The sequence below is a fragment of the Triticum urartu genome, chromosome 7, assembly GCF_003073215.2.
Source record: "Triticum urartu cultivar G1812 chromosome 7, Tu2.1, whole genome shotgun sequence".
Classification (NCBI taxonomy): domain Eukaryota; kingdom Viridiplantae; phylum Streptophyta; class Magnoliopsida; order Poales; family Poaceae; genus Triticum; species Triticum urartu.
The window spans coordinates 657,944,530-657,965,115 of record NC_053028.1 but is presented as its reverse complement, the minus strand read 5'-3'; the positions used below and the strand labels follow the sequence as shown (position 1 = coordinate 657,965,115).

Here is a 20,586-nt window from a genome sequence, read left to right as displayed (position 1 = left end):
TGCTTGCAAGGCTTAAGTGATGTGTATTACCAAGAGGGCCCAGAGATACCTCTCCGACAATCGGAGTGACAAATCCTAATCTCAAAATACGCCAACCCAACATGTACCTTTGGAGACACCTGTAGAGCTCCTTTATAATCACCCAGTTACGTTGTGATGTTTGGTAGCACACAAAGTGTTCCTCTGGCAAACGGGAGTTGCATAATCTCATAGTCATAGGAACATGTATAAGTCATGAAGAAAGCAATAGCAACATACTAAACGATCGGGTGCTAAGCTAATGGAATGGGTCATGTCAATCAGATCATTCAACTAATGATGTGTTCCTGTTAATCAAATGACAACTCTTTGTCCATGGTTAGGAAACATAACCATCTTTGATTAACAAGCTAGTCTAGTAGAGGCATACTAGTGACACTCTGTTTGTCTATGTATTCACACATGTATCATGTTTCCAGTTAATACAATTCTAGCATGAATAATAAACTTTTATCATGATATATAAGGAAATAAATAATAACTTTATTATTGCCTCTAGGGCATATTTCCTTTAGTCTCCCACTTGCACTAGAGTCAATAATCTAGATTACACGATAATGATTCTAACACCCATGGAGCCTTGGTGCTGATCATGTTTTGCTCGTGGAAGAGGCTTAGTCAACGGGTCTGCAACATTCAGATCCGTATGTATCTTGCAAATCTCTATGTCTCCCACCTGGACTAGATCCCGGATGGAATTGAAGCGTCTCTTGATGTGCTTGGTTCTCTTGTGAAATCTGGAGGTTTAGGGTTCGCCCACATTTTTTTCTCACAGGTCAATGAGGTTGTTTGACACATCGACAGTATTAGATTACCATATAATTATGTATTCACAAAAATTACCTGCCATCATGGCACGACATTTTTCATGTACCTATCAAGTTAGATAAAGTGGAACAAGTTTTGCAAGGCTTGTCGTAGTCAGGATTAATTAGCGAGACGTCGTAGTTCAGGTTCACCCACATTAGTCAGGATTTATCAGTGTTTTTTATGCACACAGAAAAATTATCGGCATCACGCTGATATGTTTACTTTAACCCAAATAACTCAATTAGTGAGATGGATAAACGCGAGGTGCATGTTTCGTGGAACAACACCCATCCGTCCAGGCCGGGTCGCTTTCCCCCGAGACGTCCCGTCACGCAATTTACTACACCTTTTCACCCCTCCCCACTGTCATCTACCTCGCCCCACCCACCTCAGGCAGAGTCAAGGCAGACCTGTGTCTCTATTCTTCGCCGCCCAAGGAGAATCCACCAGACGGAGCAAAGGCGGACGAACAGCCCGCTCGCCGTGGAGCTGGTCGACGGCGGCTAGGCTTACCCTCCTCCGTCAGTCAGCCGGGGCAGGCCTAAGCAAGAGGTACTCACCACAACCACACCTCCAGCATTTACATGTTCGGTCGTAATGCTCGCTCCTCACTGTTCTTAGATCTTGCTCTCATACTATAGGATTTCTAATCAAGGGGCCTTAGTTCTAGACGGTGAAGATGTTCGATTTATTTAGTGGGATTCAAGCAGCTATGGTTATCAATCGAGTAGAGAACAGCGAGCAGTCACCTAAAGATTGGAATAGCGACTGTGATGGATCCGGTGGTTCATCAGGTTTGCCAGGCACGCCGTGCTTTACGTCCAGGCTATCTTTGCTCAAAGTTGGTTCGGTCATAGGCCAGTTTAGTGAGTTTAAGCGACAGTTAATCAAGGAAACCGGATTCGATGGAATGCTAGAGCTCAAATCATGGCAGAAGATCAGCCTTAAGTACAACGCTTACCTAATGGATAGGGTTGATGTAGATTAAACTCTTTAATTATGTTTTTGGCATCCCATGTGGTAATACGGTCATAGAAGGTGAAGGCGTGGAGCCGTCAGAAGCATGTATTGAGTACACGCGTGTGGCTGCATCATTTAGCGAAAGAGGCACGCACAGTCTTAAAGCGGCTGAGGCGTACTTAAATCGAGCCATCACAGAATCATCCACACAGATAGAGAAGGACTGTTTCAAGATTGCATTTGTTATTTTTGTAGTCGGTCATGTACTTGCTCCTACTGCTAAGCACGATTATATATCGATAGACTTTTGGGCTGCACTGAATGATATCAGCAAGATAAAGGATTGGAATTGGGGAGGATATGTACTGAAGCATCTGTTCCAAGCTGTGAGGAAGTTCAAAGCAGATGTGTCCAAGAGAAACCCAACTGTCCACATAGTTGGCTGTCATCTGTTCCTGCAGGTATTTTTCACTCTGTTTTAGGGATCTTCATGAATAACTTTTTCCCGTACTTTTTGATGTTATTCAGATTCATATGATCATTTGTTTTGGCTAATGGGCTTTTTATCACAACTTTACGTACTAGATAGTCTTGATCTAGGCGTTCTAAACATGTTGCGAGGTGTAACACCGCGGATAGGTCTGTACAACTATGATGCGATGAAGAAGATGGTGGAAAAAATTACAGTCAATGTTGGTGCAGGTGAAGTTTCCTTCCACGGTGCAACGGTACCCCCGCCCCCCAGTGCTAAAATATATTACTGATTGGTAATGCAATCATTTTCATTCATGACATGCAATGACCATATTTGCAACTCAACAGGTATGGACCGAGCTGTCAGTGAGCAATCTAATTGGCTTCCCTTCTAAGGAATGTCCCACAGCAAAGCCGGCACCGGCTCCCAAGAGGGGAAACGCCACATGCACGCTGATGTTGCGAAGTAGTTATGCCAAAAATGGTCCGTAGGAGTTTTCAAATTACATACGAACACGCTACCCAAGTATAGTAAGTCACTTATATTCAGTCAAGGAGGCATTCAATCATTTTTTTCAGCATCATATTGTTTTCCCTCGCAACTAACCCAACTTTTATATTTTGATTATCCAGTCAGCGCAGAAGCTTGGTATACTTCTACAGGAGCAGAATGCTCGCGGCCTAGAAAACATATCAGAAATGCGTCAAGCGTTCCAGTCCAATATGTTTAATTTCACAGACAAGCTTATGTCATGCTTAGCAGAGAGTTGCACTTGTTGTAAGGCACATGGCAACAAAAAATGCATCTTGGAAAATGAAGGAACAAATACTTGCGACCCCCCCTCATGTATCAACAGATCAAACTCAATTCTGCACGCCGTTAGCCAGCAAGATTGGACCCCGACTACCAGCACCAGGCAACCCTGGAGGTAAACGATCCATCGTGTTTACGTTATGAAATTTGAATGCATATACACGATGACCCAATCTGACACTACCCATTATCCATTTTTGCAGGTTGCCTGTCTGTCAATAGTTCCGTGTCTAGGAAAAGGGATGGCAGTTTATCATCAAGCATACAGTCGGGCACAACAAAGAAAACATGTTCACGAGAGACAGAGACCGCCCTCGCCGCAACACCAACATGTGGGCAAGAACCACTCAATCAAATCCCCATATCCCAGGATGCAATTGTCAAGGAATTTGCGAGCAAAATTGCTGCTTTTTATGATGACCTTACAGCCATCTTGGTTACTTACTATGCTGAGATACGTCCAGCACCCGGATTCATATTGTTTGGATCAACCACCGATGGAGCACATTTGAAGATCGATCTCCCTCAATGCAAATTTGGAAGAGATCCTTGGGTCGCCGGATCAGTCCCAGTGCCACCAAACCCAACTATACTCAGGGCCATAAAAGACTAGATGAGTGCAACCTCGATGTTAAACCTTGAGAGGCAAGATCGCCCCCCCCCTGTGCAATAATTTTTTTACTGAATACTCACCATCATTTTTCATCTTCTCACTTAGTAACTGCATTTCCCCAATGAACCCACTGCAGGAAATGGATCGTGCATCCTAAGCCAAGACTCGTAACATTAGAGGGTGTTGAAATCCAGCGTCAGCTTGCATCTAACGATGCAATGACCCATGAGATGGCTACAACTATTTTTCGTAGGCTTGGGCAAGTTGATTTGTTTTTCTCAAAGGACAGTACTGGACAGATATGGAGGAAATTCGTCGAGCCCGACTTTGCCGTGAGTGTTCCCAGCATCCCCCTATAATTCACCCATTTGGTTGCTTTGATGAAAACCCCCCTGAACCGCATTTTTGTAGACAACTGTTTTATCGAACGCCGACCCAATGACCGTACAATCAATCAGGGCCAGCTTCCAAGAAGGAACAGCATCCTGCAACCCAGCTTCGTGCCGAATGGTAGGTCGTGTTATTAGAAGTATTGTTTAAGTTTGCAATGCCAATCACTGAGATGCCTATCCATATGCAGTGGTACATCCCGACGATACTGCCTGATGGTTGGACTGTCTATGCTTTTGATATGTTGCGCAAAAGAATAATTGTATTAGACCCAGCAGTTGGCCCGTTTGGCTATAGCAACCGTCGAGTCAGCATGCATGAATTTGTTAGCAACAAACTCCATGTCGCGTTGTTCACATGCCTCTAGAATTTCTTCAGCTCTTGGCATTGTGAATCAAGCCACTGGGGGCGCACTTTTCCGATCATAATGAGGGAAAAGATTGAGAAGTATGCTTTTGGCCCATCGACCACTCGCCCTTTGTAATTAGTTCACATATTACTCGCATTGTTTCAACTTGTCCCTTTGGCTTTTTTGAATCCACCCAAATGCGGAGATCAGACTGGGTTGTGTGCCACCTTCTTTGCATGGAATTATGATGGCGATAAGCTACAGATACCACTAAACAAAGTATGTCGGTCTAGCATCATACTCCCATGGAAAATGCATTTTTTTGCTAATCCGCACCATCTTTTGCTGCAGGACACACTTGCATCACACAGCAGCCTAATGATCTACGAACTAATGAGGATGCAAGGCAACCAAACTCCAGTAGCAAACGACGCCCTTGAAGCGGTCAATGTATCATTCACTACTCTTTAGAATACCGTTCTAACTACCGGAAATTTCTTCCCAACTAGATTGTATTATAACTAGAGATTACAACCATTTCACTGGCCACCCAGCACAAAACTATGCCTGACGATCGGTTACTACTTATGTGTGTCGAGTGCAAATTTCTAGCACATCTGATAGAAACCAAATTTCATATGCAACTAGTTCACACTAGTTTACCACATACATTCAGAGGTACAAGTTCAACTGCTAGGACAAAAACAAAGGCAAGTACTCAACAACAGCTGATGGACTGCTAGGGTTACAACTATCACATCTAGAACACAAGCTTTTTTGTGGATGCAGTTAAAAGTTCACTGCTCCTAACCGAAGAAGCACTTGCAACAAAATGCTGCCAGCAGCATGAACAGTGCAAACCCTTGACATAGCCAGGTCCTTGATTCATAGCTAAATTGTCTATAGGAGCAGGAGGTAGTTCTAGCTGGGTAGAGCGGTGTTGTGCCACCACACTTGCTGCATCTCGTAACTCTGAGTTGATCCTCTCTAAGTGACGCACCCTGTCGCGGAGATCAATGAGGAGTTGTTTGAGGAACGGATCCTCAATACGATCGTCATGCCACACGTACATTTCACAGCCTCCAGTCTGACGGGATTTGACCACAAAATAACTTCAGAATGTAGGAATCATAGACCAGCCAACTAGTTTTAGTAGAACACATACCCGCGACTTGGCGCATGTCTTGTATCTTCTTCCAGGGTTATCATCGCTCTAGGAGATCCACATGGCGGCCTTGGGTCTCTTCTTGCACCAGCATGGCGTCGCTGGTTCGTAGTCAAGAGGACCTACCCTGTACGGCACCAGCGACCTGCTTGTGGCAGCCCAACGCCTCTGGGATGAACAAGCAGACCTTGAGCTCGAAGAGAAAGAGGACGACATGTGTTTGGGAAGTTTTGATGCTGCTGGAGTGAAGCCCAACGTAGTTTAGCCGACGTGGTGTATATATAGCCAAGGGCTCCCACCAACGGTCACCTTTCGGAAGCAGTGGTGGGCAACGGCTCTCACAGGTCACAAGTGTTTTTGAATTCACCTGCATGGCAGACCCGTCACGTGCCAAGGGAGCTGCTTCCAGAGCCATCCACAGTGATTTTATGGGAGTAAACTTAACACTTGAAAACAGCACAAGTTCAACCATGATAAGTTCCGGCATACACCATCCATAGAAACAAACATTGATTAGTCATAGGTTTCAATGGCTGGTACAGTTCCATGCCAAAATACTTAGACAAGCACCACATAGGTTTAACACATAGCACATTGCAAAGCCCATCACACAATGGGCTTACAGAACTGTCAACAAGACAGCTACAAAAAAAGTACAACTTCCATCCTCACCGGATGTAATCAAACATGTCCTTGCACGCAGCAGCTCCAAAAGGGTGACATGTCGACAACATGGAGTCCAGTGTTCTACTCCTCCACCTCCACTTCCTCCATGAATCCTGGGTGAGGAGCAGTGTTACCCGAGCAGGCAATTGTCTCATAGAGCATCCTTTTCCGACGCAGGGGAAGACCAACCTTTTTCCAACACACATGAACAAAACGTTAAGTTGATCATTACTTTCATTATGAGTACTAATTCATGGAGGAACCAAGATCATGTAGGTTGGTGCTTACTTCAGGAACGGCTTCCTCCAGCTCGTAAGCATTGAAGTTGTCCGCATAGTGCGCAATGTAGCCAGGCGATTCACCGCTGCAGATCACAATATAAGAGGAAGATTTAAAGCAGCCCACTTAGCAATATAAGAGCGCGGAATGATGTATACTTGCACACACCTACCACAAGCTATGTGCATATCAATGTTGTACCGAACAGTCCATTTGGAGATATCCATCTCCCAACCGCCAAACAGGATGGTCCCCAGGATTTTGAGCCCTTTAAGCAGCATGCGCACGGTCGCCCCGTGCTTCCTCTTGTACACTGGTGACCCCACCTGCGTGTACAATGGGTCCATCACCGTGACCCTGGTCAGCTCCATGTCGAAGGCGTATAGGGACCAGTCGTTAGCAAGCCACAGAGGGAACAAGAGCTGCAATCAAATGCAGGTAGTTTTCAGTGTCCCAGCCATAAAGAAGAAATGCAGCTGCTAGTAGTATTGAACGTACCAGACGACACATGCAGAGTGGGAAACCAAGCTTGGGCGTCGAAAGCATCGCAATGAGCACAACACGGGCGTTGTCAGTATCAATATTTTCAATGCGGAGCTGCAAACAAAATACACGCACGCAGATCTATCAGTTTGAATCACCATTCACACCCTTTTTCAAAATCATTTTCCTGCACATGATGAACTTACCACATCATCATGTGGTAGCAATCCTCTCCAGTTTGGGATATCAACTCTCTGCATCATGCTCCTCTCCCTGTCGTTCCAACCACGCACCCAGGCGTCAAGGCCATTGTACATCATCTCACCATGCAAACTGAATTGGTACTTCATCTTATGCCCATCTATCTGTAGCACCGTGGGGGTGTGATGCTCGAACCAAGTCCTGTTTAGGGACAACAATTAATTCCACTGTTAGCATGAGTCAAATCCGCTCTGTCCACATGCACAGTGCAAGCATTGGAAACAAACCCACCTGCTGAGCTCAGAAGCCCGACTGAGAAGTTCAACGCTCTCGTACAAATCCAGGCATACTTGGTTAGGGTAGAAAAAATGTTGTAGATCCAGCTCAAATGGAGAGTAGCCGTAATCACGTGCAGGTGGCAAAGCAGGAACAACCGCTGCAAGCACGTCAGCGGGGACACGATTAGCTACCTGACTTGCATTTTGCTTGAATAAGTGAACCATGTCTTTTTGTACTAACCAAGAGGGACCGGGTTGGTTTGTTCCCCATTACCAGGCAGTGCCAACCTCCTGTTCCCTATTGGTGTGGTCGTGGCAATTCCTGCAAGCCCATCATTTTGCATCTGCAAAGCATCCGGCACAACTGCTGCACAGAACAAAAAATGACCAAGTTCTCATTATAAGAACAATGTAATTTTGCGAGCGACATTCATTTAACTCATCAATTTAACATCATTACCTTCAGTCATATCAGTGTCTACGGACGCAACCACCGGATGATGGACATGCACATGATCTCTAGAGGAAGAACCTGCCACGCCAAGCACCTCATGCATGGTTGTCTGTCTACTGCACCTGCGGTAGACCACTGTTTTGCAAGGTTTGGCAAGGCAATGATGTGAGCACATGCAAACTGTATATCATTGATTCATTTTTGTATCCATGTTAAGGATAGCGTCACTTACCGTCAATAGCCGGCCCCTTGCCTTTGCGATCCACAATCATAGGCTTGTCCTCTGGTTCATCAACAGGCTCCTGGACAGCAGTTTCTACATAAAAAAACAAGGCATGCTTGAATTAGTCTAACATATAACCACCTCACATAACCAAGTCAACTTCAAAATCGTCAGTCGCCGTTATTACCTTTGCCAAGCAAACCCACAAGCACCCCAGGGCATGCATTCAGGTGAGGTCCTTGCACCCCTCTGGTTGCAGCAGCCAGACCATGAGATTCTGCTAAACACATGCAACAAAACGGAGATCAGCTTTTTTGGTGGCCCACGAACGATTTTCTGAACAATTTTTTTGGTTCTTTTCTTTTAAAGTGGTAGTACACACCTGGTTGGACACGTGTCTCCTTGTTAGCAACAACCACTGACATCAGAGACCTCGCAGCTTCGCGTGAAGTTTCAGCCAGATCTTGGGCAACAACTAAGAAATAAACGAGATCCAAATCAACTTTGTTCGGGCCATGGTAATCAAGGGCCACATCAAGACACCCGAACACGCCCACGCTTCCATGCCCCACGCATCGCATGCATGTATGGCCCATGCATTGCATGCATGCAGGATCAAACAAACCGGTGCCTAGCGCTCGCGCATGCATGCATGCTCTCCCCCACGCACACGTACACAAAAGGTAATTACTTTTCTGGATCCATAGAGATAGAAGATTACCTGTCATCGTCCTGGGACGATGCGAGGTCTTGCTCATGTTAGGAAATGCTGCCGCCATTGGAGCTTGTTTCTTCACACGCCCCATGAAATCACCAAGAGTGTCCTCGAGGTCTCTGTGCCGTTTAGCATCCACCTTGTTCCTGATTTCTTCAAACACTTTGGCCTGTGTCTCCTCAACCATCTTGAGGAATTCATCCTCACGTTGCTTCAGGCGATGTTGCATTGCTTCCTTCATGGCGTCAAGAACCTACAACATGAGACAACAAGAAGACAACACAAGTAGTTAATAGTTGAGGACAAAACAGCAAGTTTGACCACAAAGGGAACAAGTGTAGATGGCTAACCTCTTGACTTATCGCTGGCTCATGGGCCACACCAAATCCAGGGGTAGCGTCATGCACACTAGGACTCGGCGTGGTCCAGGCTTGGGCTTGAGCCGGGCTAGCAGAAGCAACATTAAATGCCGACGATCTGGGAACATCCGCAGCCTGTAAGGGAACAATCGAACTGGATCTTAGCAACTATACTGTATTTATTGAACTTGCATTAAAGAAGAAGAAATGTACCTCAAACCCAGCATCCACACCATTCCTTGCTGCATGCTTTTTGATCTGCAGTTTCAACATCATATCCGAGTACGATGCTAGCCGAGGGAATGGCAGCAGCTCGCGTCCCTCCATCCCGTGCTCATGATAATCGCATTCAAATGATCTACGTTCATTTGAAAACAAAAAACAAAAAATGCAGTCAGAAGCTTGATTGCACAACACAATGATTTTGGAAGTGGTAAACCAATAAGCATTATTGCTAACCTGTGGGACAACAAGGCACCCCTGCAGACTAAGCTGAGCTGGCTCATGTCGTAGATCTTCCCTCAGCTTGGCCGCACCCTCTCTTAGACCCTCCACGACGTAGTCGCAGAAATCATAGTCGGAGATTTGATTTGGCTCAGCTAGAACGGGCAGTAGTTCATTGGCAATTTTTGGGTGTGCTCCCCTAGGTAGGAGAAACGAGGATGCGGCTATGATTGTACACGCCACCATCATCTTTTCTTTCTCTGCTCCTACCATGGCCTCCTTGCTTGCGTTCTGGATGATTTTCTTAACTCTAACCACAGGAATCTTACAAGTGCGAGCCATGTTTGTCTCTAAGATCGCATGCAAGTTCTCTAGCAACCGTTCTCGGTCTGCTAAGCAAGCGCCGCCCGGGATATCTATCTTCCTACCACATGGATTCAACCCTAAGAACTTTGCTACCTCCCTAGAGTTCACCTCAATGTAATTTCCATGTCCCATGTCCATCTTCATGGTTTTGGGATCGATCCTAGCTAAGAGGGACATGCTAAAGATACGGTTGTTGTTCCCCATATCCTTTATCTTGCACATTTCTTCCATCCCTACCCCGGAAAACACACCTTTGATGTTTGGATTCCATTCTCCGGCGATGGAATGGAGCAGCCCGGCATTGTACGCCGTGTTCAGTGTGGGCATCTTCTTGGCGGCCTGCATGGTCGAGGAAGAAGCTCCATCTGGCACAACAGGAGGCGAGGAGAGCTTGGCCCGACTCCCCATCTCCAGCAGCAAACTGCATAATCTCACACAACGAAGAAAGTGGAGCAAGTGAGAAACTTGAGAGAATGGATCCGCGGAAGAAAGAAGAAAACCGAGAAGCCATGGAAGGACTATTACAAACCTTTGGTTCCTCTCCTCCCGTCCGAACGCCAGATGGAGTGGTGCCTTGTCTCTGTGCTGTAGTCTTGGGTACAGGGAGCACGTTATATACACATGTGCCGGTACAGGGCGACAATGTGCTCACCTCCACACCCTGGACAAGTGGTTATAAAATGGTCCACGTACGCCTATGATAGGCATCACACCTCCCTCGCTCTTTTATCTCGTTTTGGTTAGCAAGTCGCACAACACCACTCAATTCGTTTAATTCAGGGTAACATACACATCTACGAATAAACAAAACAATTTGCACGCAAATGTTCCATCCCGCAAGTTTAACCAGTAACTCACATGCAAATTTAAATAATACTCAATGGCCAGACTTTTTCCATTTTAGCAACACACACACATAGTGAGAATGAAACTGAAAAATGCACGTGGCGAACAACACCACTAACACCTTGAAGTACGTTTAGTTGACATTCTAAGCAACACACACGGCCTCAAACACTAGCATGCATCAACCTAATACATTATGTCGTTGAAAATATCATATCCTTGGATGCTTGCATGGAGGGCTCTCAGCGTCATCTTCCTCACACCCAGCTTCAGCATCCCACGTTCCTGACATGTGATCCCCATCCAACAGCTTGCATGCACCCACCGCCCCCGCATGCGCCATGCAAGGGTCAAAATCCGTTGTCTCTTCCTCCAACCACCACTGCGGGATCTCCGTGTCCGGATCAGCCTGCGAACAATTTTTTTTGATCCTCATGGATTAGAACACATGCACATGTTTGCACAATACCGGTACGAAAAGCTAATCAAAACTCACATTTTCAAATGATGCACCACCGGAAACAACCTCTTCTTCGGCCCCCGCGCCTTGCGCCATCACACTAGCCTACGTGTGTCAATGTAAACATTTTGTTTTTAGTCAGGTGAAAACAATGCTAAATCACTCGAAATTATGGTAGAAGCAAAGACCTCATCGACCAGACTGTCAACTACAGATGAAGGATCAGGGAAAACGAGAGCATCCAGCCCTACAGCTTCAGTAACCACCTGCGCGACATGCATGATCAAATGTAAGCTTTGCGCAGTAGATGAATCGATGGACATGGTTAACTCCCAAGTGAAGTTACTAACCTGCACCCCGCCTAGTGTCAAGGTGGAGCCAGATGTTTCGGTCAGCTCTGAAGCTGGTGAAACTGTGCTGCTTGCCGCCATCTCTACTCTTGTTTGGATCTATTTCCACTCCCCCGCGCCACGTCCATATATAGACAGCGAAAATTTTCGTTTTCCCTCCCGAGCAAGCACATTCAAAATTCAAACCAACATGGTGGGATGGTAGCCGAGGTTGGAAATTTGAATTATGTGGATGGGAAGCGCACAGGCGACGCCTAGCCTTTCTCTCACCTATTTCCCATGGCTCTCTGTGCGCATTTATACCGGGAACAGATGGACGGCACAATGTATCTGTGCACACATCTTGTCACCAACTGCCCGGCCTTTCGCAGCACGAAAAGGAGCGTCATCATGCCCACCGTTAAAAGTTTTTGGGAGCAGTGTTTCCATCACCTGTCAACTCGCACAGCCAATGGCATGCATCGCCTAAGCATGGGCAACGCTCCCCTCCCCCAACGCCCCCATGCCATCCATGAGAACAGGCCATCTAGCCGAGCAAGGCACAGGCACAACACAACAATCAGTGACTCACCCCAAAAAAAATTGGTCAACTTTTTTTATCTATTTTTCCGCATAAAACAAATAATCGCGTGCGGAGCAAATATCCATCTCTGGCGATTTTCTTTTTTCTAACGGAAAACATAGCCTGATGCCACGGCCAACCAAATTTCATCTCATGCCATACCTGTTCTTGTAGTTACCAATTCACCAATCGAGAGAGGGCGCGGCCATTCAATGCATGTACCATTCGCCAGGCACATCTGTCTCCGTCAGACCAGGTGTGCTCACCCGTGAGGTAGTGAATGGGCCTAGTCAAAGCTATGATCGTGGCCCTGTCAACTCGTCGTTCACCGTCGCACGTCCCTTTGCCTACCTGTCAGGATTCATCGTCATGTACACATGAGAGCCATAGATTTGCGAGATCAGAGTTCTTGGATTTGCTTTTTTAGGCCAGGCTGGACCGTTTGACACACATTTGATGCAACGGTCACAATCGAAGCCAACGAAAATGCAAGCTCATCTAAACATCATCCTGGTGAACGTTCCAACACAGTCCCCAGCACACCCATGCAAACAAAACACTGTCTCAGATGAAACCAACACAAACACGAAAAAAATCAGTGCCTCGAATGAAACAAACCTTTGAAGCATTAAAACAAATTCTAAATTGTCAACAGGATGTCAACGATCCCATCATAAATTTATAATAAGTCATCCCTGATAATGAAAACAGTTTCCACACAGCCAACATATTAAGTTCCTCAGAGAAACTTGGGTTCAAAAGGTCCAGACTTCTCCATGCCACAAGCATTGCGACGATGCCCAAGCACACCACAATTTGTACACTTCGGCGATTTCCTTGGCATTTTCGGCACGTCGCCTCTCTCAGGGCAAGTGGTGCACTTGTGCCCTTGCCCCTGCAGATAGTACACAACCTTGATCTCTTCAACTGTTCCTCATACGGAGCTTTGTCTCGGCTAGTTGCCGGTCTCCCTCTCGGGCGTTTATTCTGCTACCCAATGATCCCTGAACAACTTGTTTCACCATCACAAGCAGGCCTTGTGCTGCCACCTTCTACCTGAAGCTCCCCTGGGTGCTCCTCAACTAAAACCTGATTTTGGTGCTCCCTTTCTGCTAGCCCCATCCCGTCCTTTTCGGCGCTCAATGGTAACAGAGTGGCTTGGACCTCCTTCATCATGGTCATAAAAACATCATAACACTTAACATTGCTATCGCCAAGCAGCACACACTCTAGTGCCTTCGTGTACATTGTGTGATGTCTGAATGTATCACTGGAAGGAGGCCCTCTGTCTTTCTGGTATCGGACCAAATGTGCAGGGAGAACATCATTTGCATCTCTTGTCCAGCGTTTCATTATATGCTTCTCTGGTATCTTCGACAGGAGGAAGTGGACCATAACCTGCATAGCAAACAACAAATTATTTTCATTCCCCTATCATCTGTTCATCGTGAACAAACCGAGTACGAATCAGGTGAAAATGTTGACCTGCAATGCATGGCAACAAACCAACCCAGTGTGTTCAAACATGCCGCACTCACAACTGAAAAAACTCTCTTCATCATCCACTTCGATTGTGAACTCAACCTTACTCCATTTCTCTCTTGCTGCTGCATCTACATGTGTTGATCTGTAAACCTTTCTTGGTACAATCTCATCCAATACATGTGCACCACACTTATACAACTCTTCACCGAACTTCTCAAACATAGCTCTCGTGTACACCTTGCTAGCATGCCTCTCTAATGGCAGGTTATTTTTAAGCGACACACCAATCTGCAAAACAAACACACCACATATAAGTAATTGGCAAAATCTTTATCATGAGCCAGAACATGCACAAAATCTGTAGCATTTGCAAATGGAACAATTACCAGCAGTGTTCTCTTCTCCTGGAAGCTCTGCTCCGACTCCCTGTTAAACTGGAGTTTCTCAAATTGTTTCAAAAATAGGTGCATAGGACACCATGGCGGCACGTAACCTTTCAACATGTGATTTGCACTCTCACTCCGCTGTGTGCTAGTCATTTTCGCACAAAACACTCCTCTAAAATATGGCTTTGCCCACTTATGGCGCACCTCATATATCTGCGTCAAGAATGGATGCTTCTTCAGGGAGTACCTTTCCAGCATCTGCTGCCAACCAGCTTCAAATTCTTCCTCTGTGATCATGTGATGGACTAGCTTGTGGAACTCCATCTTGAAGTCACTGTTCTTGCTCCACAACACACCCATCGACTCCTTTGCTTTCTTCAGAACATGCCACTTGCACCAACGGTGTACTGTGTTTGGTAGTTCAGCCTCGATAGCCAGCTCCATCGCACGTGCTTGATCTGCATTGTTACAGTCGAACCCACAATCAGTTGGTTAGAACTCTTCTATCTATACAACAAAAACAGCTGCATGTATCCAGTGGAAAAAAAAGAGCTCGAGAGGGATACTAACCAGTTAGGATTGTCTGTGGGTGTTTCCCGCCCACCATATGGATGAACTCTTTAAAAATCCACTTGAACGTGTCCTCCTTCTCATCCCTCATCATGGCACCACCAAAAATTATGCTTTGGAAGTGGTTGTTTACACCAACAAACAACCCAAACAGCATGTCATAAAGATTAGTACGGTAAGTTGTATCAAATGTGATTGCATCTCCAAAACACCTGTACTGGTCAAAACCTCTGCTTGTTACCCACATTAGTGTCTTTACCCTGCTCTCCCCATCCACTTGCACCGTGTAATTGAAGTCAGGATCGTTACCTTACATTTCAGCTAGAATCGCCATCGTCTTGACTGCATCCATGTCAGACTGTTCTCTATTCAACTTTCGGCAAAGAGTCTTCAAAGACCTCTTGGTAAATGGTACTTTATCCACTGTCCTGAAAAAACTTCCAACAATGCTGAACACTTTCCCCAGCCCCACATTGTTGTCTCTCAGCTGTTTGACTAGATCTTTTGTGTATCTGTCTATATGCTTATGCGACTTCCAATGCATTTTCTGGCCACAGGTCAACGTCAACGGGTGGTTATGATCATCCTTGTGTTCTGCTATATACCAGCCCTTGTCGTTTGACCGCAGCAGCCTAATCATGGCATTGCATCCACACCTGGTCGAGCGGCTGTTTTCCCTCAACGGTTTCCCCTGCAAAGATAAAACGACAAGAAGAAATGCCGTCAGTCGCACAGGATCCACAATGACAGAACAATCAGACAGCTTAGGATGCGAATAAATTTGCCAATTGTTCAATTAACATACCGCACAAGCGCACACAATCTCTTGCATGCATCTCTTCCTTTCAACATTCAATCTGCTCTTGGCAAGTCTAACACCAAACCCGCACTCCCACGAATACAGATTATAGAATTCATAAGCTTCATCCAACGAGTCAAAACTTGTCCCAATACTTGGGTACACAACCATTCCATCCCTCTTCTCTGCATAAGCACGGACAGACAATTCCAGAGCTGAGATCCTGTTCGGATTCATCTCCCTCTCCTCGGGAGCTTTTCCAACCCTGACCCTGCATAAGCATCTTAGGATGAGATGACACAAACGAAACAATTAATGAGTACCTTGTTATTTTTGAAAGTACACTAATAGTCACACGAAGAGCCGGCGGGACACGACACACATTAACAAACGTGCGTATCATATCCGGCACGGGCAGTTCACAGTTTCTCAAAAATCAACAAAAACAACTCCCGGCATCATGTAGACTAATCAACTGGCATCCACATAAATATAATCAACTATGCAATCCAACCAAGAAAAAATGCATTGAGAACACATCAGCAGTACAGACTCTCTCAAACTAAACAACCCGTCCAGGACAGCCTGAATCAAATTCTAATGCTTCATGAACTTCAGCAACAGTAAACCCCATAGCTCACTGCCAAAATTTTAAGTGCCTGGGAACCTAACAAATATGGAAATAAACTGCTTCGCCGCTACATCCGAATATAATGTGCCTCGTTAGTGAACCCAAACAACAACATATACCACGCATACACCAATCAGCACGTTTCTATGCCTAATAACATAGAAATGGTCCAGATTTAAGATTGCAGAACAACAGACAAAAAAGAAACAGAGGCGATTGATTTTGACTGACCTGCGTGTCCAGCCGCTGGTGGCTTCAGAGCACACCTCGCCCACCCCTGCATCCACAGGCGGCCGCGCACAGCCGGCGCCACAGACAGCGCCGTTTGGGACGCTCATGGAATCCTGTGACTCCACTGGGAAGAAAGAACTGCTCATCGCCCCGGGCGCAGCACACATCCTGTGAATCGACGGAGCCGCAAATCAGTTAGGAATACCTAAAATCAGTGCCAGTTTCTACCAATGGCTGTTCGCCGGAGGGGGGAACAAAACGTACCCGTTAATCTTGACGCCATTGGTAGACATCCGGCCGGCGAGAGAACAACACCGCCGTCGCTGCTCGACGAACCGATGCAGATTGGAACGGGAGAGACGACCCGCTGTGTGGCTCTCGTTTATCCAACGCAGCCCAGGCGTGCGAGAGGGTGTGTTGGAGAAGATTCTCGCACATGTGCTGTTTCGAACGACTGGTCATGGGCCCTGACCTTGGTCCAAGCAAATGACACGGGGGCACAGTTAGTTTCGATGGGCCGCACACAATACGCCTAGAATCCGCTAGCCGTATCGTGGGCTGTATTTCACTCAATAGGCCTGCCACACACTGACGGGGGTGCATATCCCAAGGCCCAAACCAACGTCCACGATACCGGCCTGCCTGTGGCTCGGCCTCTGAAAATCCGCACTCCCTAGTTAGTTGCTTTTGCCAACAAAATATTAGTTATATGCCAGAAAGAAAATGAAAGACAGCCTATAAAATTTATACGCTTCAGAAGATTCTACCAATTTCTGTAGATATTTAACAATATACAAGGATAGATACAAATTCAATGTAATACATCAAGAGAAATAACTTATTTGTGAAGAATTGAGATACTTTCGTTTGATTAAATATATGGCAAAATATATTGTAATAGATTTTTTTCCTGAAACCATTCAAACTATATCATTAAATAAAAATTTGTGATAAAATAGAACAACAATTTAGACAAAGGATATTTTCTATGGATAAATACAGTGGCAACATAAAGAGTATGTAAGTTAATTACATAAGAGTTTAATTATATTTTTAGTTCTGCTAGTTATACCTAAAGTTTACTATTTAATATATTACCAAGTGACGTGTCAAGACAAATTGACATAAATTTAGTGGCAAAATAGGTTTTTAAGTAAAAAAATTCAATATAAATAGGCAAATACAGTTTACATTAACTAGTAAATTTACCCGTGCATTGCAATAGGGCAAAAATATCTCTACGCCTTCTTGGTAAAATAATATTGTGCAGAACTACACTACACGTGAGGTGATTGATCCATTTTCTACAATAAAACAAGAAAAACAAAGTTATGTCTCTCCATATTCAGATTGTGTGAACTTTTCCCGCTCAGAAAATAATCAAATAGTAAGCAATTATAATACTGTTAACAGTGGAGTCTTCATTTACTTATCTTGACCAAAATCTTCCACTCATTTGGAGAAGCTAGTAATAGATCGCATCAGCTATTAAATTTACCAGTAAGATAACATATTATAGGAAATAGAAATTTTTCAATCTCTGGAATTTATCTACCCAAATATATTCAGTTAATATTGTTTAGGAGTTCAGCAGCAAGTAGATGTAGCTTAATTTTTAAAACGGCGCTACGATTAAAGTTCATTCAATCTCAGTGCCTTGAGTAATATTGTGAGTGCAAAATGAAGCTATACATTATCACAATAAAATTTTGAAATTTCTCTTATAAAAATGAAACATTAGTATATAATTTAGTTGGGTCTGTCCAACACATTCACAACATTCAAAATTGTGTTGAATTGGCTTTTGTATTTGTTTGAATCACTGGTATGACCTTTGCTTTCTCACACTGTGCGGCATAAGCGGTACCATCTTGAAACCATACTAAATTCCGAAAGGTAATCTTTGATCCAAACACAGTCCTTTGTCGCTTCTTAAGCGGTGATGTACTTCATTTGATGGAGAATTCGCCCCAGAACCTGCTTAGAATATTTCTAACTTACCGAGCCACCGTTATGTGTATAACACAGAACCCGAATTGAAATTGAAAATCGCTCGGAGCAATGATGAAGATTGCAGTGATGTAACTACTTATAACATGTAAACATTTTTACGCATTGCATATTTTAATGTCAAAAAACATTCCTTTGAATCACGTGATTCTTTAAAAATATAACTTAATTTTTTTGAGTGGTATGAACTATTTTTGAATTACAGAAATATTTTTTTACACACTACAATAAATATGTCAACTAGTGACCTTCTGTCAGTGACCCTGGAAGAAATGGTCATAGATCTATGACCATTTCAGACCAATTGGTCAAAAGCTGTTTGGGGGGCTCCAAACCCTAAACCATTGCGACCATTTTGATCAGAAAGGTCGTAATTTCCTTACATGAAATGGTCATAAAGCAAATAGCGCTAGTCCGTTGCCTTATTTCTAGTTGTTAACGACCAATATAGATGGTCATAGCCTTGTAAATTATGGTGGGTTGCTATGACTAGGCGCCACCTCATCAGTTTTGCCTATGTGTCATGTCCATGTGGCAGTTTTTGCCCCAGGTTGTGAAGCAACCTATATTTCTGTCATTCTCAAAATTCCTAAAAAAATCTCATAATTTTTTTTGGGTCATATCTTCGTCAAATATGTAAAAACCTTCCTTGCCTAGTTCAAAAATAATTCAAAAATATTCATTTTCCTATTCTGTTCAGAACAATAGTTTGTGAAGGAAGTACCACTTTGGCATGTCCAAATAGTATCCATTTTCTATAGTGCTTTCCTATGCCTAAATAAACATCCTCCACCAAATGCCATCTCAATCCATTCATTATTTTGAGCCGAGCTTCAACATTCGTATTTATGTCCAGTGTGGTAGTTTGCAAAGCAAGTACCACCTAGGCTCCTCCTTTTGAGCTGAAAATTTGTGAAGACAGTCTTCTTAGTAACTGATCATCCTCAGCCAAAACTCATGCCCATTAGCCATGTACATTTTCCGTACCGCTAATCAAACACTTGGCTGCTAATTCATGTTTGAGCATCGATCGGTCTCCTCGTGAGAATCTTATGTTGTAATTTTCTTTCTAGCACCTACCTGGGGAGTGCCCAACCCACTAGACATGCCTAGGCTGCCCAGAACACATGGCAACGCCACGGTCACGCAGTGACCACGCGGCGGGCATGCGAGTTTACGCGCTCTAGAGTTGGGGGCCTCGGCCACCGCCCAAACCTCGACGTATCACCACCAAACCATGTATTTATGATTAAATAGGTACTTATGTAACTATAAATGATTTTAGGAAAAAATAAATAGTAAACTATGAGGCAGCTGCAGTTCAAATTTGACCCGCTTCCTACTGAATCGGCGGGAATTTGTCTTTTTCACCAGAGGTGGATCAAAACTTTTGACACCCAACCATTTTGTCAATTGTGCATTAAATATGGCCTAGTATTTTAGAAAATTTATTTGGTCCAATTTTGCAACAAATATATGGTAGGTCCTTCACAAGAAAACTCATTTCGGGCACTCAAAAAATGGAAAATGTATTTTCCGTGCAAAGAAAATGAAAACTCCCTTAGGCAACATTGTTTGGAATTCCAAGATGCACCCTTGTGCACAATATGAGATCATTTGAACAAACTATGCCAAGAATGTGGTCATAAGATTGATCATTTGGCTTGAAAGCCATGAATCTTCACGCATGATAGCTCATTTCTGAGAACACTTTTTTTAAAATAATTGCCATATTGCAAGTTTGTTATTTTTCCTGGGAACTTGGCCACATATAATGACACAATGCGAAGGTTTCCCAATTATTTGATTTTTTTGAATTTTTTATGCCCGTTTCAAAATACGGTCAAAACGGCGGGAATGATCGTTCCTAGCTAGTGGTTGAATCTTGGAATTTTTTTGGTGTTTATATGATTAAATAGATACTTATGTACCTAGAAATGATTTTTGGAAAAAATAAAGAGCAAACTACAAGGCAGCTACAATTCAAATTTGACCCGCTTCCAGCTGAATAGACGGAAATTTGTCTTTTTCACGAGAGGTGGATCAAAAATTTTTACACCCAACAATTTGGTCAATTGTGCATTAAATATTGCCTAGTATTTTAGAAAAATGATTTGGTCCAATTTTGCAACAATTATTTGGTAGGTCCTTCACAAAAAAACCTCATTTGGGGC

General features: G+C 44.2%; 2 protein-coding genes and 3 long non-coding RNA genes across 8 annotated transcripts in view; 3 read left to right on the top strand and 2 right to left on the bottom strand.

Annotated features, from left to right (window-relative positions):
• The window catches only part of LOC125519319, a 4,087-nt gene extending 3,265 nt beyond the window's left edge, over positions 1 to 822 (top strand). The window contains exon 6 of the mRNA XM_048684164.1: positions 815 to 822. Within this exon, the coding sequence (XP_048540121.1) occupies positions 815 to 822 (8 nt within the window). The remainder of the gene's footprint in view (positions 1 to 814) is intronic.
• Positions 823 to 1,211: 389 nt separating this feature from the next.
• Positions 1,212 to 3,740, top strand: LOC125523818. 2 transcript variants are annotated; one of them, XR_007290435.1, is made up of 6 exons: positions 1,212 to 1,401; positions 1,491 to 2,270; positions 2,399 to 2,537; positions 2,632 to 2,814; positions 2,917 to 3,212; positions 3,301 to 3,740. It is a non-coding gene; the product is annotated as an uncharacterized LOC125523818 (long non-coding RNA). The 2 variants fall into 2 exon arrangements; XR_007290434.1 differs by having other exon boundaries at positions 2,395 to 2,537.
• Positions 3,741 to 3,846: 106 nt separating this feature from the next.
• On the top strand, positions 3,847 to 5,005 carry LOC125523819. Its single transcript, XR_007290437.1, has 5 exons — positions 3,847 to 4,042; positions 4,122 to 4,220; positions 4,291 to 4,547; positions 4,660 to 4,728; positions 4,801 to 5,005. It is a non-coding gene; the product is annotated as an uncharacterized LOC125523819 (long non-coding RNA).
• Positions 5,006 to 5,065: 60 nt separating this feature from the next.
• Positions 5,066 to 10,710, bottom strand: LOC125523817. 3 transcript variants are annotated; one of them, XM_048688887.1, is made up of 17 exons: positions 10,612 to 10,710; positions 9,732 to 10,503; positions 9,486 to 9,630; positions 9,264 to 9,407; positions 8,920 to 9,166; positions 8,581 to 8,673; positions 8,386 to 8,478; positions 8,208 to 8,291; positions 7,982 to 8,110; positions 7,763 to 7,888; positions 7,535 to 7,679; positions 7,249 to 7,444; positions 7,058 to 7,156; positions 6,728 to 6,981; positions 6,569 to 6,644; positions 5,615 to 6,469; positions 5,066 to 5,536 (listed from the first exon to the last, which is right to left on the bottom strand). In XM_048688887.1, the coding sequence occupies exons 2-16, from the start codon at positions 9,776 to 9,778 to the stop codon at positions 6,362 to 6,364; spliced, it is 1,986 nt and encodes a 661-aa protein (XP_048544844.1). In that variant the 5' UTR covers positions 9,779 to 10,503; positions 10,612 to 10,710; the 3' UTR covers positions 5,066 to 5,536; positions 5,615 to 6,361. The 3 variants fall into 3 exon arrangements, with proteins under 3 accessions (XP_048544844.1, XP_048544846.1, XP_048544845.1); XM_048688889.1 differs by having other exon boundaries at positions 7,763 to 7,885; XM_048688888.1 differs by having other exon boundaries at positions 8,386 to 8,475.
• A 263-nt stretch (positions 10,711 to 10,973) lies between these two features.
• On the bottom strand, positions 10,974 to 11,653 carry LOC125519213. Its single transcript, XR_007288209.1, has 3 exons — positions 11,577 to 11,653; positions 11,425 to 11,493; positions 10,974 to 11,337 (listed from the first exon to the last, which is right to left on the bottom strand). It is a non-coding gene; the product is annotated as an uncharacterized LOC125519213 (long non-coding RNA).
• Positions 11,654 to 20,586: the final 8,933 nt, after the last annotated feature.

Bases quoted from the DNA above. Each gene is read 5' to 3' on its own strand.
- LOC125523817 (XM_048688887.1), bottom strand. From the start codon at position 9,778: ATGAGCCAGCTCAGCTTAGTCTGCAGGGGTGCCTTGTTGTCCCACAG. The intron at 8,479-8,580 runs GTGTGTACTACC...GCATGTGTTTAG, and splicing joins GGAGACACGTGTCCAACCAG to CAGAATCTCATGGTCTGGCT. The intron at 6,645-6,727 runs GTGTGTGCAAGT...TGTGATCTGCAG, and splicing joins ATGCACATAGCTTGTGGTAG to CGGTGAATCGCCTGGCTACA.